Here is a 12,121-nt window from a genome sequence, read left to right as displayed (position 1 = left end):
TTGAATGTGAGGGAGATGGTTTCCCTGGCTCTCTGTGTGCTCTTGCAGCTCCTGCAGCAGAGCATGAGTACCCTAAATTGGTCTTAAAGATGCCAGCAAGATATAAGGAAGTTTCAGCTTTTCCTCTTAAAGTCTTTACCACTTAAATAGTTGATTTTCTATTGATGTTAATGGCAAGAGGATTCTTGTTTCTCTTGTCTTCTCCACTATTATTCCACATTGTGGTCTCCCACTAAAGAACTAAGTATATTGAGCTGTTTCTAATTGGATATATATCTGTACATCTAAAATTCCATTGGAATGAAGGATGGAGTATAGTGTGTGATCCAAGAAAAGAATTCAGAGACAGAGAAGGCTTGTCAGGGAAAGCCTCACATACCTTGAGCACAAAGTTGTCCTCAGCCTGGAGCTTAAGGTCCACGATTGCTTTCCGAACCACAGCCTCAAAGTCCAGATCTCTCTTCCTGGGGACATCCAAAGCAGGAAAGAGGTCACCTATCAGACCCATGAACACCGGCATGTCATCTGTCACGATCTTTGGGATGTTGAAGTCTCTCAAAGAACGCATCAGGACTTGGTCCTCTGGGCGGTCAGGGTCTCCCCGTTTCAGTGATCCTGCTACCACAAGGACAGACTTGATGGCACGAAGTCCCCAGTCATAGTGATCCTGTGGGAAGACAGCACCACTAAGGCAATGCTTGTTGCTTGGATGTGGAAGATATGCATGGGCTACATAACTCACACAGAATTATAGCATGGTCACTACTGAAGCTCAGGTGGAGGGTAGATGGATAAGTCTCTGAATACTGTGTTCTTGGTCTGGCATTGCTTATACTTTTCCATCTAGGATAACACAGCAGACATGGAACATTCAAGGGGATGGGGCTCTAGAGGATGAACAAGGCTCATTTTCAGACTGATCTGGTTGTTCCTCATATATTCAGAGGACTGTCTAGAAGACAGCATCTTAGCTGTTAGAGAAGGTGCAGGTTGAGCCGGAGATTTTCCTTAGAGGCTTCCAAACTCACCAAGAATAGTTTTCAAAAGGATACTTCCTGAAGCTAGGGGCATAGTGAATGGCAGAAATCTTGCCTAGTACATGCAAGTTCCTAGGCTTGATTCCTAACACTACAAAAAAAATTGTAAGCGTTCCACAGTACCACCAGTGTTGATGGTATATTCTGGGGCAAATGGATCATTGGCCCCAGGGTTCCACAGCATGGCAAGGAGAGGAGGTGGTTCAGAGTACAGAGTTTGATTCCATACAAACCTAGGGTCAAGTCCCTGCTTTGCCTCCCACCACATCACAACATGATTAAAGCTGTGATAAATGCCACAAAGGAAAAGGTTCCCATGTGCAATGAAGACAAAAGATGCAATAACTGTACCTGGGGGACTGGGGACCAGAGATGGCCTCCTGAAGGGAAGGCATTACAGAACACTGGAAGGAGCAGAAGTCAGTTAGGCACAGATGAGGGAGCAGTGCAGTCAAGAAAACAGGGTTTTCACTGACTCAGGATGAGATGATAATTTATCTCAGGGAACGCCAAGAGGACTCAGGCAGGTAGAACTTGGAATGAGAACCATGAATGTGAGCTGTTGAGGAAGGCAGAGGATGGAGCATTACAGCCTTTAACAGAGGGATCACAATTTGTCTTGATGCTAAGACCAGTGAGGAACATTTGAAAATCACTACTTAGCTGGTATCTCAAGAATGGGTTGAGGAAGCTGATTCGCCAGCAGCAAAGTTATTCTAGAGGCAGGTGCAAGAGCCTAACAGAGAGACATGGCTACTTGCAACTAGAGCCGCTAAAGTGTGCATGGAAAAGTGTTGCTGGTTCTAGTTAGTGCTAGTCAGGATTCTGCTGTGGTAATAAGCATCGTGGCCAAAATGAATTTGGGGAGAAAGGTTTACTTTAGCTTACAAGCTATAATTCATCATTGAGAGAAGCCAGGAGAGTAACTCAAGGAAGGATCTTGAAGCAGAAGCCACTAAGAGCCACTTATTCATTTGTTTCCAGGCTCACATTGTACCCTCTTTCTTATATAGCTCAGGCCAACTTGCCTAGAGATGGCACTGACCATGGTGATCTGGGCCCTCCTACATCAACTATTAATCAGGAAAATGTCCTCACAGACATGCCCACAGGTCAGGATGATGGAGGCAGTTCCTCCACTGAGGATCTCACGTCTCAGGAGTGTCAAGTTGACTACCAAGATGAGCCATCACAAGGAGACTCCAGAAAGCAGCATCAACATCACTTTGTTAATGATTAAGCTCAGGGAGAAGAAAGTGTCATGGATGAATCCTTGTACCCCCCCCAACCCTCCCCTTTCCTCCCCGTGTCCTCCCCCATCCTCCCCATCCTCCCCATCCTCCCCATTAGCAAGCAGTGCATACTTCACATACTGTATTAGAAACAGCACGGAAAGAAGGGTTGGTGGGGTTGGCAGGGAGGAACAACTTTGAATGCGCTGAGTGGAGGTGCTCTCTAGATGTAGGGAGAATACTGGGGTACACCACTGACAATTCATGTTTAGACACAAAAGAGGGGTTTGTGACAGGATTATGAGTACAGAAGTCACAGGCCTGAAAGTCAGTGGTTATGGAGAACCTAGAGAGAGGATGTAATGAAAAGGTATGGAGAAAACAGGATGCTTCTGTCTTGTAAATATGTGACAGGGCTGATAAGAGTCCACAGCAGTGAAGGTGATCAAAGCAAGATGACCCCCAAAGGGAGCATGACACTTCCTGGGAAACTTTTGTGGTTATCTTCGACACCAAGAAATTCTCCATACAGAGGATGGACCTTGCAGATGCTGAGTTCAATTTTATTAAGATGTTATTTCCTGAGTCTACCTTCAGCAGAAGATGTTTCAAAGTCACACTACTAGGGAAAAGCACAAAACTCTTATTCTAAACCACTCTCAGTACACATCCCATCCCATGTCCCTTCAGGAAGAACCTATTTCCTCCAGGAAATGTCACTCACCATTGCCATGTTTTTCATGGGGCATATGTCTGAAAAAGGCCATGAAGAATACTATTTAAAAATAATTTGGTGCTCAAAGATTCTGAACAAGTGCAGAGTTGAAAACTGAACAAACTCTTATTGAAGAAGTACTCAGAGCTTCTGTTATTGTATATCAAACCAGACAAGCTGTAAGATCGATCTAATCCATTGGTTTAGAGTTAGGCCTTAGAGTGGTGCTTGGTCAACAGCTTCCACAGAGATCCTACCTGTTTGGAGAGAAGTTCTTTACACAGCCGGTAAAGGGTAATGAACTTCCTGGCCAACAGTCGGGCTTCAATGAATCCTTCTGCTACCAGCATAATCTCACAGATCAGCTCAAAGTCTGGAACTACCATTGCACAGGGCCTGGATGCAGGGAGACAGAGGCTGAGAAACTGAGTTGAAGGAGAGACTGCAGGACAAGAGATGCTTGCTGTGACCATACAAAGAGCTGTCTTCAAGGGCAAAACTTCATGGAAAGACCTTTGCAATCACTCCATCTCGCACTTCTATTTCTGAGATGAGTTAACTAAGGATAAAGGGAGTGGCCTCTTACCCAAGAGTGATGGATAATGTTAGTAGGAGTGAGGAAGAGTCAGTGCTACAGCTCAGATCTTGTGTCTTAAGGTCAATGTGCCTCATGCAAAGGCAAGGATTAACACAGCAAGCTGTCTAAAACAGGTTAGGAGCTAAGATCGGAGAACATAGTCTCTCCCTGGGTGTCTGCTGGAATCAGAGAGTTTCTCAGCTCTTTCTCCTCAAGGTGAGGATGTCCTCCAGGTGGCCACGGCTTATTTTGTATTTATTTGTATAGAAATTTATTTAAGTTTCCAAAGCTAAGGACCAGGGCCAAGATTAGCATCATCTTGACATTAGACAGCATACACAAGAACACAGGAGAGCTGAGGTTTTCATCTCTATATAAGAATTTACTGTGGTCTTTTTTTCTCTGGCACTAGTGATATATTTTTTTAAAGTTTTAAGTGACTTGTCAAAGCTATTAATTTATTTGGTATGTCATGGGAACTTACAATTATTTAATTGTGTGTGCATGGGTTTGAACTCAGATATGGAGGACAGAAGTCAAGCTTGAATACGTTTCCTCAGAAGCCACCCATCTTGCTGAAACAATGCATTTCACTGGCTTGCAGCTCACTGATTCAGGTATGCTGCCTGGCCAGCAAGCTCCAGGGAGATAGATACCTTCATTTTCCTCCTGGGTGCTGGAATGACTGGTACCACTCCCAGCTTTTAAGAAGTAGACCAAACTCAAGCCCTTATGCTTGTAACATGAGCACTTCCTGACTGAGATATCTCCCTGTCAAGTCTCTTTAATTGCTTTTTTTTCTGTGTTGTTAACATTTATTTTTCAAAGTAATTCAAGTACATATTGTCCTTTGATACATTTTAACACTGCAGTCGGGATCGAAGGAGCCACCAAATATTTAGGTTCTCGAAATCACTTGGCAGTCTGACCATGAGGACATCAATGGTATTTAATGGGGCTGTGGAAAATTATGCTGCGGGAGGAAGATTAGCAAGTAACATGGGAAAATATTAATTAATGAAAGCAATATATTAAACAACATTGCCAGTTCTCAGCTTTAAAGAATAAATGCTGACAAGAAATTACAGGATTGCCCCTAGGTAACAGGGCTGGGCTGAAAGAAGCCAAGGCTCCGGGTTCAAACCCCCATTCTGCTGTTAATTACCAGGGAATCCATCAATTTTCTCACAGTACACGGGGGAAATTAATAGTATCGATGTTACAGGGCCTTTGTGAAAATTAATGTAAAATAGATAGATGTTCTTCTTACTATTATAAAACGTATCTTTCTCGGGGCTAGAGAGATGGGTTTGTACTTAAGATCATTTGCTATTCTGACAGAGGACCTGGGTTTCATTCCGAGCTCCCACATGGCCAGGAACAACCATCTGTAACTCTACTTCCAGAAGATACAATGTCCTTTATGGTCTTAGTGAGAAGCAGGCATTGTCTCAGAATTTTTATGGCTGCAACAAAACACCCAAAAGTAAGTTAGGGAGAAAAGGGTTTATTCAGCTTACACTTCCCCATTCCATTGCTGTTCATCACCAGAGGAAGTCGGGACAGGAACTCAAATGGCGCAGGAACCTGGAGGCAACGGTGATGCAGAGGCCATGAAGGCATGCTGCTTATTGGGTTGCTTCTTGTGATTTGTTTGGCTTTCCTTTTTATTGAACCCAGGATAGCTCTACCCTCCATTGGCTGAATCCTCCCCTATTGATCACTAAGAAAATGCCTTATAGCTTTATCTCATGGTAGCATTTCCTCAACTGAGGCTTCTTCCTTTCTGATGATTCTAGCATGGATCAAGTTGACGCAAAAAAAAAAAACAGCTGGTACAACATGTACATGGTGCACATACATACATGCAGGCAAGACATTTATACACCTCAGAGAAAAATAAATAACTCAAAACTATTGTTCTTATTTTTCCCATCTGTTTTCTATGAATATATTTTAGACTGCCAGAGTCTGAATAATTGTGCCCCCTAAGATTGTTATGGAACCCCCAAGTGTGATGAGATTGGGGAGTAGAGGTCATGAGACTGAGACCATTGGTCACAGAGCAAGTTTGTTGGTTCTCTGCCACAGAGGAATACCTGAGGTGACCATCTCTTGAAACTTGGAAGTGAGCCATCCCAGAACTTGACCATCTGACCCTCTGAGACTTTGGACGTCTGGTTTCAAGCACCCTGTGAAGTGTCTACTCTTTAGGTCAGCTAGTCTACAACAGCTTGAAATGACTTTAAATTGAAAGAGAAAACACAAAGAACAATTTTGGTTGAACCTGCCTGTATTATTATTGTTTGTCATACCTACCTTACTTAGTAAATATGGAAATGAACAGCCAACAGTGTAGTGTTCTGAGATGATGAGTACAGCCTGCTAACATTTCAATGGTTTTTGTTTAAAGTAGGAGTTGCTTGAGTGAAGACACACCCACACTGGTGTGACAGAGAACTGCTACAATGGAGTGAGAGGCTTAGCCAGATGGGTGGTGGCACATAGTTACAATCCCAGCACTCAAGAGACTGAGGCAAATGAATCATAGGTCCTAGGCCAGCCTGGGCTATACAGTAGGATTATGTTTTAAAGCAAGGAAGCAAGGAAGCAAGGAAGCAAGGAAGCAAGCAAGCAAGCAAGCAAGCAAGCAAGGAAGGAAGCAAGCAAGTGAAACTCCAAATCTGGGAGAGACTGGGGCGACTGGTGAGAAGTCTGTCAGGCTGACTGGGTACCATGAGGTGGACTCCACCTCCCCTAGAGAGGGCACTGTCCCCCAGCTGGCAAATGAGACAAACAGTATTGTCACACTTCCCACTATCCCTCTCTCTCCTAGGAAAAAGTTTAACAGAAGCTCCAAAAGCAGGAAACATCCTTCATTTCTCTCTTTGTTGGGCCAACTTCACTTGTCTGAAGAAAGAATGCAAACTCTAGCTCCCACTAGCAAGGATCTTTATGTTTTCTTATCGAAATAAAATTAAAAAAAAAGATGTAAAAACATCGCCATACGCCCAGGCGACAAGGGTGAAGTAAAAGGGGTGTTTCCATGTGTCTTTACCAGGATGTAATTTGACACTGAGCTTTTTAGAAAGTAATTTGGCAATGTGTATCAAAAGCCTTAAAAATGTTCCTGCTCGTTAACTCTGTAATTCCACTCTGGGAAGCTAGCCAAACAAAATAATCATGCATACAGAAAAAAGATTTATATACAAAAAAATGTACATTACAGAATTGTGTATGAATTTATTTTAAATGCTAGAAACACTTTTAATATGCAGCCATGAGGGGCCAATTAATTATACCATGAACCACATACTTGATGGAAAAATATGTAGCCATGGGATGAGATTTTTTTAAAAATACCCAATAGGAGAAAATATTTATGATAGGCTAGGGGATGAAAAATAAAGAATGGAATTGTATACAAGTAGCAAGTGCATATTGCAAGTATATAAAATAAAATTAATATTATACATACGTGATACGTATGGGCTGCAATTAAGCAAAGAATGATTTTACTAATGATGTCATTATAGTCAAAGTAGATCTTTAAAAGTCTACTTTTGTTTTCCCTAATTATTTTCATTAAATATATTTGATCATACTTTCCCTCGACAACACTATAGGGCTTATGCACATATGAACAGACAGTGGCAGAACACAGAAGACCTGCACAGCTCCACACCAGACTAGGTCATAGTATGGAGAGAAGGAAACAGACTCAGGGTCCCACCCCAAACCATGAAGCTATTTGATATCTGAGGGAAAACAGAAGATTAATGGAGTATCAACTGGGGGGAAAGTCTGCTCTCTAAAGGTTCCAAATTTTCTCTAATGCATAAACCACGTTTTTAGTAGGAAAATCCAAGAAATTCCTCTTTGGGGAGTCCTTGTATAGAGACATACATACCTGAAAAGGGCCTTGAGGTTCTCTGGCAGTTCTGTGCGGCCAGCATAGCCTGGGTTCATGGTAATGAAGATGCCCACCGAAGGGTCAAGGCTAATCTCCTCTCCAAGGAAGCTGAACCTCTGCTTCTTGTCTCTGATTGCATCCTGGATGCTTTTTACCTGGTGGAGGATCAGAGGAAAAATGGCTCCTTACATTTTAGTGGTGGTCAGTAACTAAAACTGGAAATCCAGACACACAGCACAGGCAATTGTCCTATGGCCCGTGCATTGAAGGACAGGCATGGTGCTGGCATCTTGGAGCCTTTGCTGATGGCAGTAAGGAGTCTGGCTATCTACATCAACATTCCAACATTCGTTCATTACTCTGTGGTGACTAGGGAGAGAGAGAGAGAGAGAGAGAGAGAGAGAGAGAGAGAGAGAGAGAGAGAATGATTGTTCATGTGTGAGTGGAAAAGGCTATGATGATCTCAGCAGCATCTGGAGAGGGATCTTTTTGAGCTAGGTGAGCCTCCATATATATGTATATGGAGAGAGAGAGGGAGAGACAGGGACAGAGAGAGGGGGGCATAAGGGATGGGGTGCTAAGGATCAAACTCAGAGGCTTACACAACCCAGTGTTGTGCCTCCTGGCCTCATTCCAGGTTCCGAGTACTTTTTCTGCACAGAAAGCCATTCAAACATCATCAAGATACTTAGGGGGAACACTTCAACCCATCTCTTCTGCCTCATTATCATAAAGCAGAAGCACAGGGAGGCGAAGTTGTTTGTCCACAGTTGCAGAGCCCGTCTGTGGGGCAGCAGGATTTGAATCCATGCCCCTTGTCCCATGGTGAGAATGCAGGTACCTGCCCTGCCCCCAAGGCTTGTTCCAATAGTGATGAAATCTATGTGGAAGAAAACAGCAGCATGTGTGGAATGTGAACCTTGCCCCTGCAGCTGTGTTGATTATCTCAGCTTAAGCCATCTCTCCCCACATTGCATGTCTATGGTGACATGATGAGTGAATGAAGTCTGAATGATTCTTCACAGATTGGAGAGTCTTGACTATGGGGAGGGGTGGCATGAGACAGAATGGCACAGGTAAGCTGAGACATGATAAGGAGACTCCACTTCCTAATTGCCTCTGATGAAGCCAGGGGACTGTTGGCTGAAGCATTAAAGGGCTAGTAACCCCAAATCTTCAGGTGAGCGGAGAAACTCTGGACAGAAAGGTCAATGCATTGATAACAGCCTCATAGACTTTGTAGGAGGTTAGGATGAGGGTGTTCCTGAGACCACAGGGGAACTGATCTTTGGATGGAATCCTCCACCCCCAAAAGTTCCCCTTTGCCCTATAAAACCTCCAAGCCCTCCAGCCCCCAGACTCCCTGCCCCTGCATCAGCACACACTTAGACTGCTGCCCTTCGTTGTTCTGATTAAAGGTCAACCTGCTTCTGTAGACACCTGCCTCCTCTTCCTATTATCACCTCCACTACTCCCCATCTAACAAGTGTGACCTGGTTGGAGCTCCATTCTGGGTAGCTCTTACAGTGAGAAGAGCAACCAATGAATGGAACTCAACTGAGTATGCTCTCCACTCTTCTTTGAAATACAAGCAAAAGTGATCAGGAAGAAGATAAAAAGCACAGACAAGCAGGCTGACTTTGCTCAGCCAGGTCCCACAGCATCGCTATGTATGGGTCTGAGAAGCAAACCCTGAAGCTAAGAATGGGGCAGAGTTTTAAATGGACTTCCAGCATCTCTGTCAAGGATGGCTACTAGAAAAGCCAAGGGTAGCCCTATTCTGCAGAGGGCTATGGAGTGTGTGTGTGTGTGTGTGTGTGTACATATGAAGGTGGGAGAGAAAGGGAAGGGGGCACCATTGCCAGGATATATGGCAGTGATAGTTTGGCAATTAGGATTCAGCTCTTCCTCTGCGGTAACATTCTAATGACTGAATGTATTTGAGCTCACAGCAATTAGCAGGAACCTGAGGCTTTCCTACGAGCAGAATACCAATGTTACCCAGGCAAACCAACCTCCAGCAGCACCCTGAGCACCGGACACCCAGGCTGAACGCAGCTGATTCACTCGGCTCACAGCTCAGCCCTGCTCTACCTTGGAGCTCCTAGCTACCCTCAATATCTGAAAGTTAGGTGGCTGTAAATAAAGGCTGCTCCCTTCCTTCCTTCCTAGTCATTAAATCTATAAAATATACAGAGCACTTTCTTGGCTAGGGACAGGGAGGCAAGTTTAATTAGCGTTTACAAGCTGTTGTGCTACCTTTGGGTGAAGGCCAAGACTAGAGCATGGGACCCTCCTGCTGTTGGCTCTGACTCAGCAATCTCTACCCAAACATTGAAACCCAGAAAGCCCACACTCAGCAGAAATTTATGACGGACTTTGGATTGGAGGCATCTGTGCTTTTGTGTAAAATGCTGTTGGGGGCTCTTGAGGGAGATGACTGAGCAGGCTGGTGGATGTGGGTGGTCATGCTGGAGCCTCTGTGTTGACAGGTGTCTCTCTTAGCCTGCTTCGCGCCAGGCAGGAGACCATGGCTATGACTTTCCTCACTGTTTCTGCAGCAACTGAGACTTTTAGGACAAATCTCAGGAATTTGACAGTAATCAGGATCCAAGGGGCCTAGATAAAGTCCAGAGGGCTGGGGGTACCAGAGGGGGACACAGGTGCACAGGGAAGGTGGGGACTTAATGCAGGCCTTGCTCAGTAGAGGCTGCCAGGTCAACTCTGCACCCACATCTCTAAACTTGCATCACTTCTGGGGATTTTAAAGCCTTGGGAATAATAATAATAATAATAATAATCTGATATTGTGAAGCACTTGAGCAGAACCAGCACTATTCTGAACCATGTACAGAAAGTGTCACAGTCATGTCTCTGGAGATTGAGATGGGTGGTTTTAGACTCTATTTTGTAGGGGTGGAAGAAAGGTGGTTAAAAAAAAAAAACCCATAAAACCATTCTGCTTTTAAGGAAGCATTGGGGGGATGAATAGAAACTATTATTCTTGGAACTTTTTAAAGCATCTAAAATTGGCTCAAAATAAAAAGTTAACAGGGAAAAAAAAAAGATGGTTAATAATGAACAGTTGCCAAGTGAGATATATAGGCCAAATCTTAAAACCAAACAAGCTGAAAACAGGATGTATGCTTAGCCACTTCACCCAGAGGGGGCATGACAGGAGTCAAGCATGACCTCATCAGACTCAGGCTGACATCAGTTAACTGATGATAAGTCCCTGCATATTCTGAGACCCTAATAGACAGTCTGGTTGTTATGACTACCACAGAGAGTACTTACTAGGATCCTGTGGTATCACTTAGGTGACAGACTCTTTCTGCAAGTTTATTTGTATCTATTATGTACATGTCATCTGTTTTACTCTGAAAATCATGTCTATGACACATTATGAACATTTCCTATGACCAGGAAAAGACGTTCTTATCACCCATTCAAAACAAAGAAATGTAAATCTGTAAGGGTGATATGGTTCTCTACTGGGGACCATTTTCACCCATCTCCATGGGTGAATCTGGAGACATTCTCACAGCATGGAGGGAAGGATGCTGCAGGCATCTACTGGGTGGATATTCTACACTGCCCAGGACAGACTTTGGCAACAGACTGATCCTAGAAGTTGGCATTCTCAGAAGTCTGTCCTGTGTCCTCTGGCTCAGGCCTTGAATCTGTCATAGTGTATGACATATGCAAATTGGCTTATCTTTGAGCATGTGATAGAATTTAGGGAGGTCACAGGCTAACCCAAGCTGTGTGAATATTCTCAGCTTTTCTCCCTACTCCTTTACCACACTCCTTCCATTCTAGGGATGTAATTCATTCTCTGGTTACTTTTTTATGAAGCCTTTGTCCAAATTCCATCCATTATTAAAATTCTGGCTGGATTCCACAGTGATGGTGGAATGGAGTAGTGCTGAAGGATGCCTTCAGGAAGAGCAACACAGTCACTACTTTGTACATTTTGTCAGAGTTCTGTGTTCCTTTAGGATTAGCATCTCTACAGAAGGTGCAACTTGGGACATTCTCTTGGCTCTGAGGCTGGAGCATTTCTTCTATGCCTGGAGTCCTTGGAACCATGCTGTAAATCCCTTGATAATAGATCTTCTGTTTTTTATGCATTTGGGGGAGGACAGAGCCTCACTGGCTAGCCTTGAACTCAGTGTTAACTGGGATTTGCTGCCAGGCCTGGTTTAGATCTATCAGTTGCTAGGATGCTCCATGCCACAGCCCAGGATCCTGTCAGTGCCTGTACCTACAAGTAGTAGGGACACCAGAGAATATGGGGGGAACTTCAGGGGCTATAGGTTCAAGGTAATCAGTTGGACCTTGGTGGGATGTTTCCCAAGGCTCAGATAACCCAAGGTCTAGAGAACTGGCTGAGCCAGCAATGAGGAGATTCTGGCGAGAATAAAGCAGTATAATGCTTTTATTTTTAAAAAATAGCGAGTAATCTCTTGAAATTGCCACGATGAGGATTTTCCCAAATGGATATGCAATTCTGCTTGACCAACCTGACAGAGACATGAAAATATCTGGCAACGTAAACATTGGAGCATAATTACTTCTTCAGAAGTAACTGGGATGAGGAGCAGAGAGGGGTGAGGAGGGTGGGGACAGCGGAGAACTGTCAGC

The 12,121-nt window shown here is 44.0% G+C and overlaps 1 protein-coding gene across 1 annotated transcript in view; it reads right to left on the bottom strand.

The window, feature by feature from the left end:
- The window catches only part of Dnah9 (dynein axonemal heavy chain 9), a 352,309-nt gene that overhangs the window by 213,528 nt on the left and 126,660 nt on the right, over positions 1-12,121 (bottom strand). The window contains exons 29-31 of the mRNA XM_021178488.2: positions 7,472-7,629; positions 3,242-3,380; positions 380-667 (exon numbers count right to left, since the gene is read on the bottom strand). Coding sequence (XP_021034147.1) covers positions 380-667; positions 3,242-3,380; positions 7,472-7,629 — 585 coding nt within the window. The remainder of the gene's footprint in view (positions 1-379; positions 668-3,241; positions 3,381-7,471; positions 7,630-12,121) is intronic.

This window comes from Mus caroli, unplaced genomic scaffold (assembly GCF_978045245.1).
Source record: "Mus caroli unplaced genomic scaffold, Mus_caroli_1 scaffold_13, whole genome shotgun sequence".
Lineage (NCBI taxonomy): Eukaryota > Metazoa > Chordata > Mammalia > Rodentia > Muridae > Mus > Mus caroli.
Note: the sequence above shows the minus strand (reverse complement) of the source record. Positions and strands in the feature narration are given on the sequence as shown.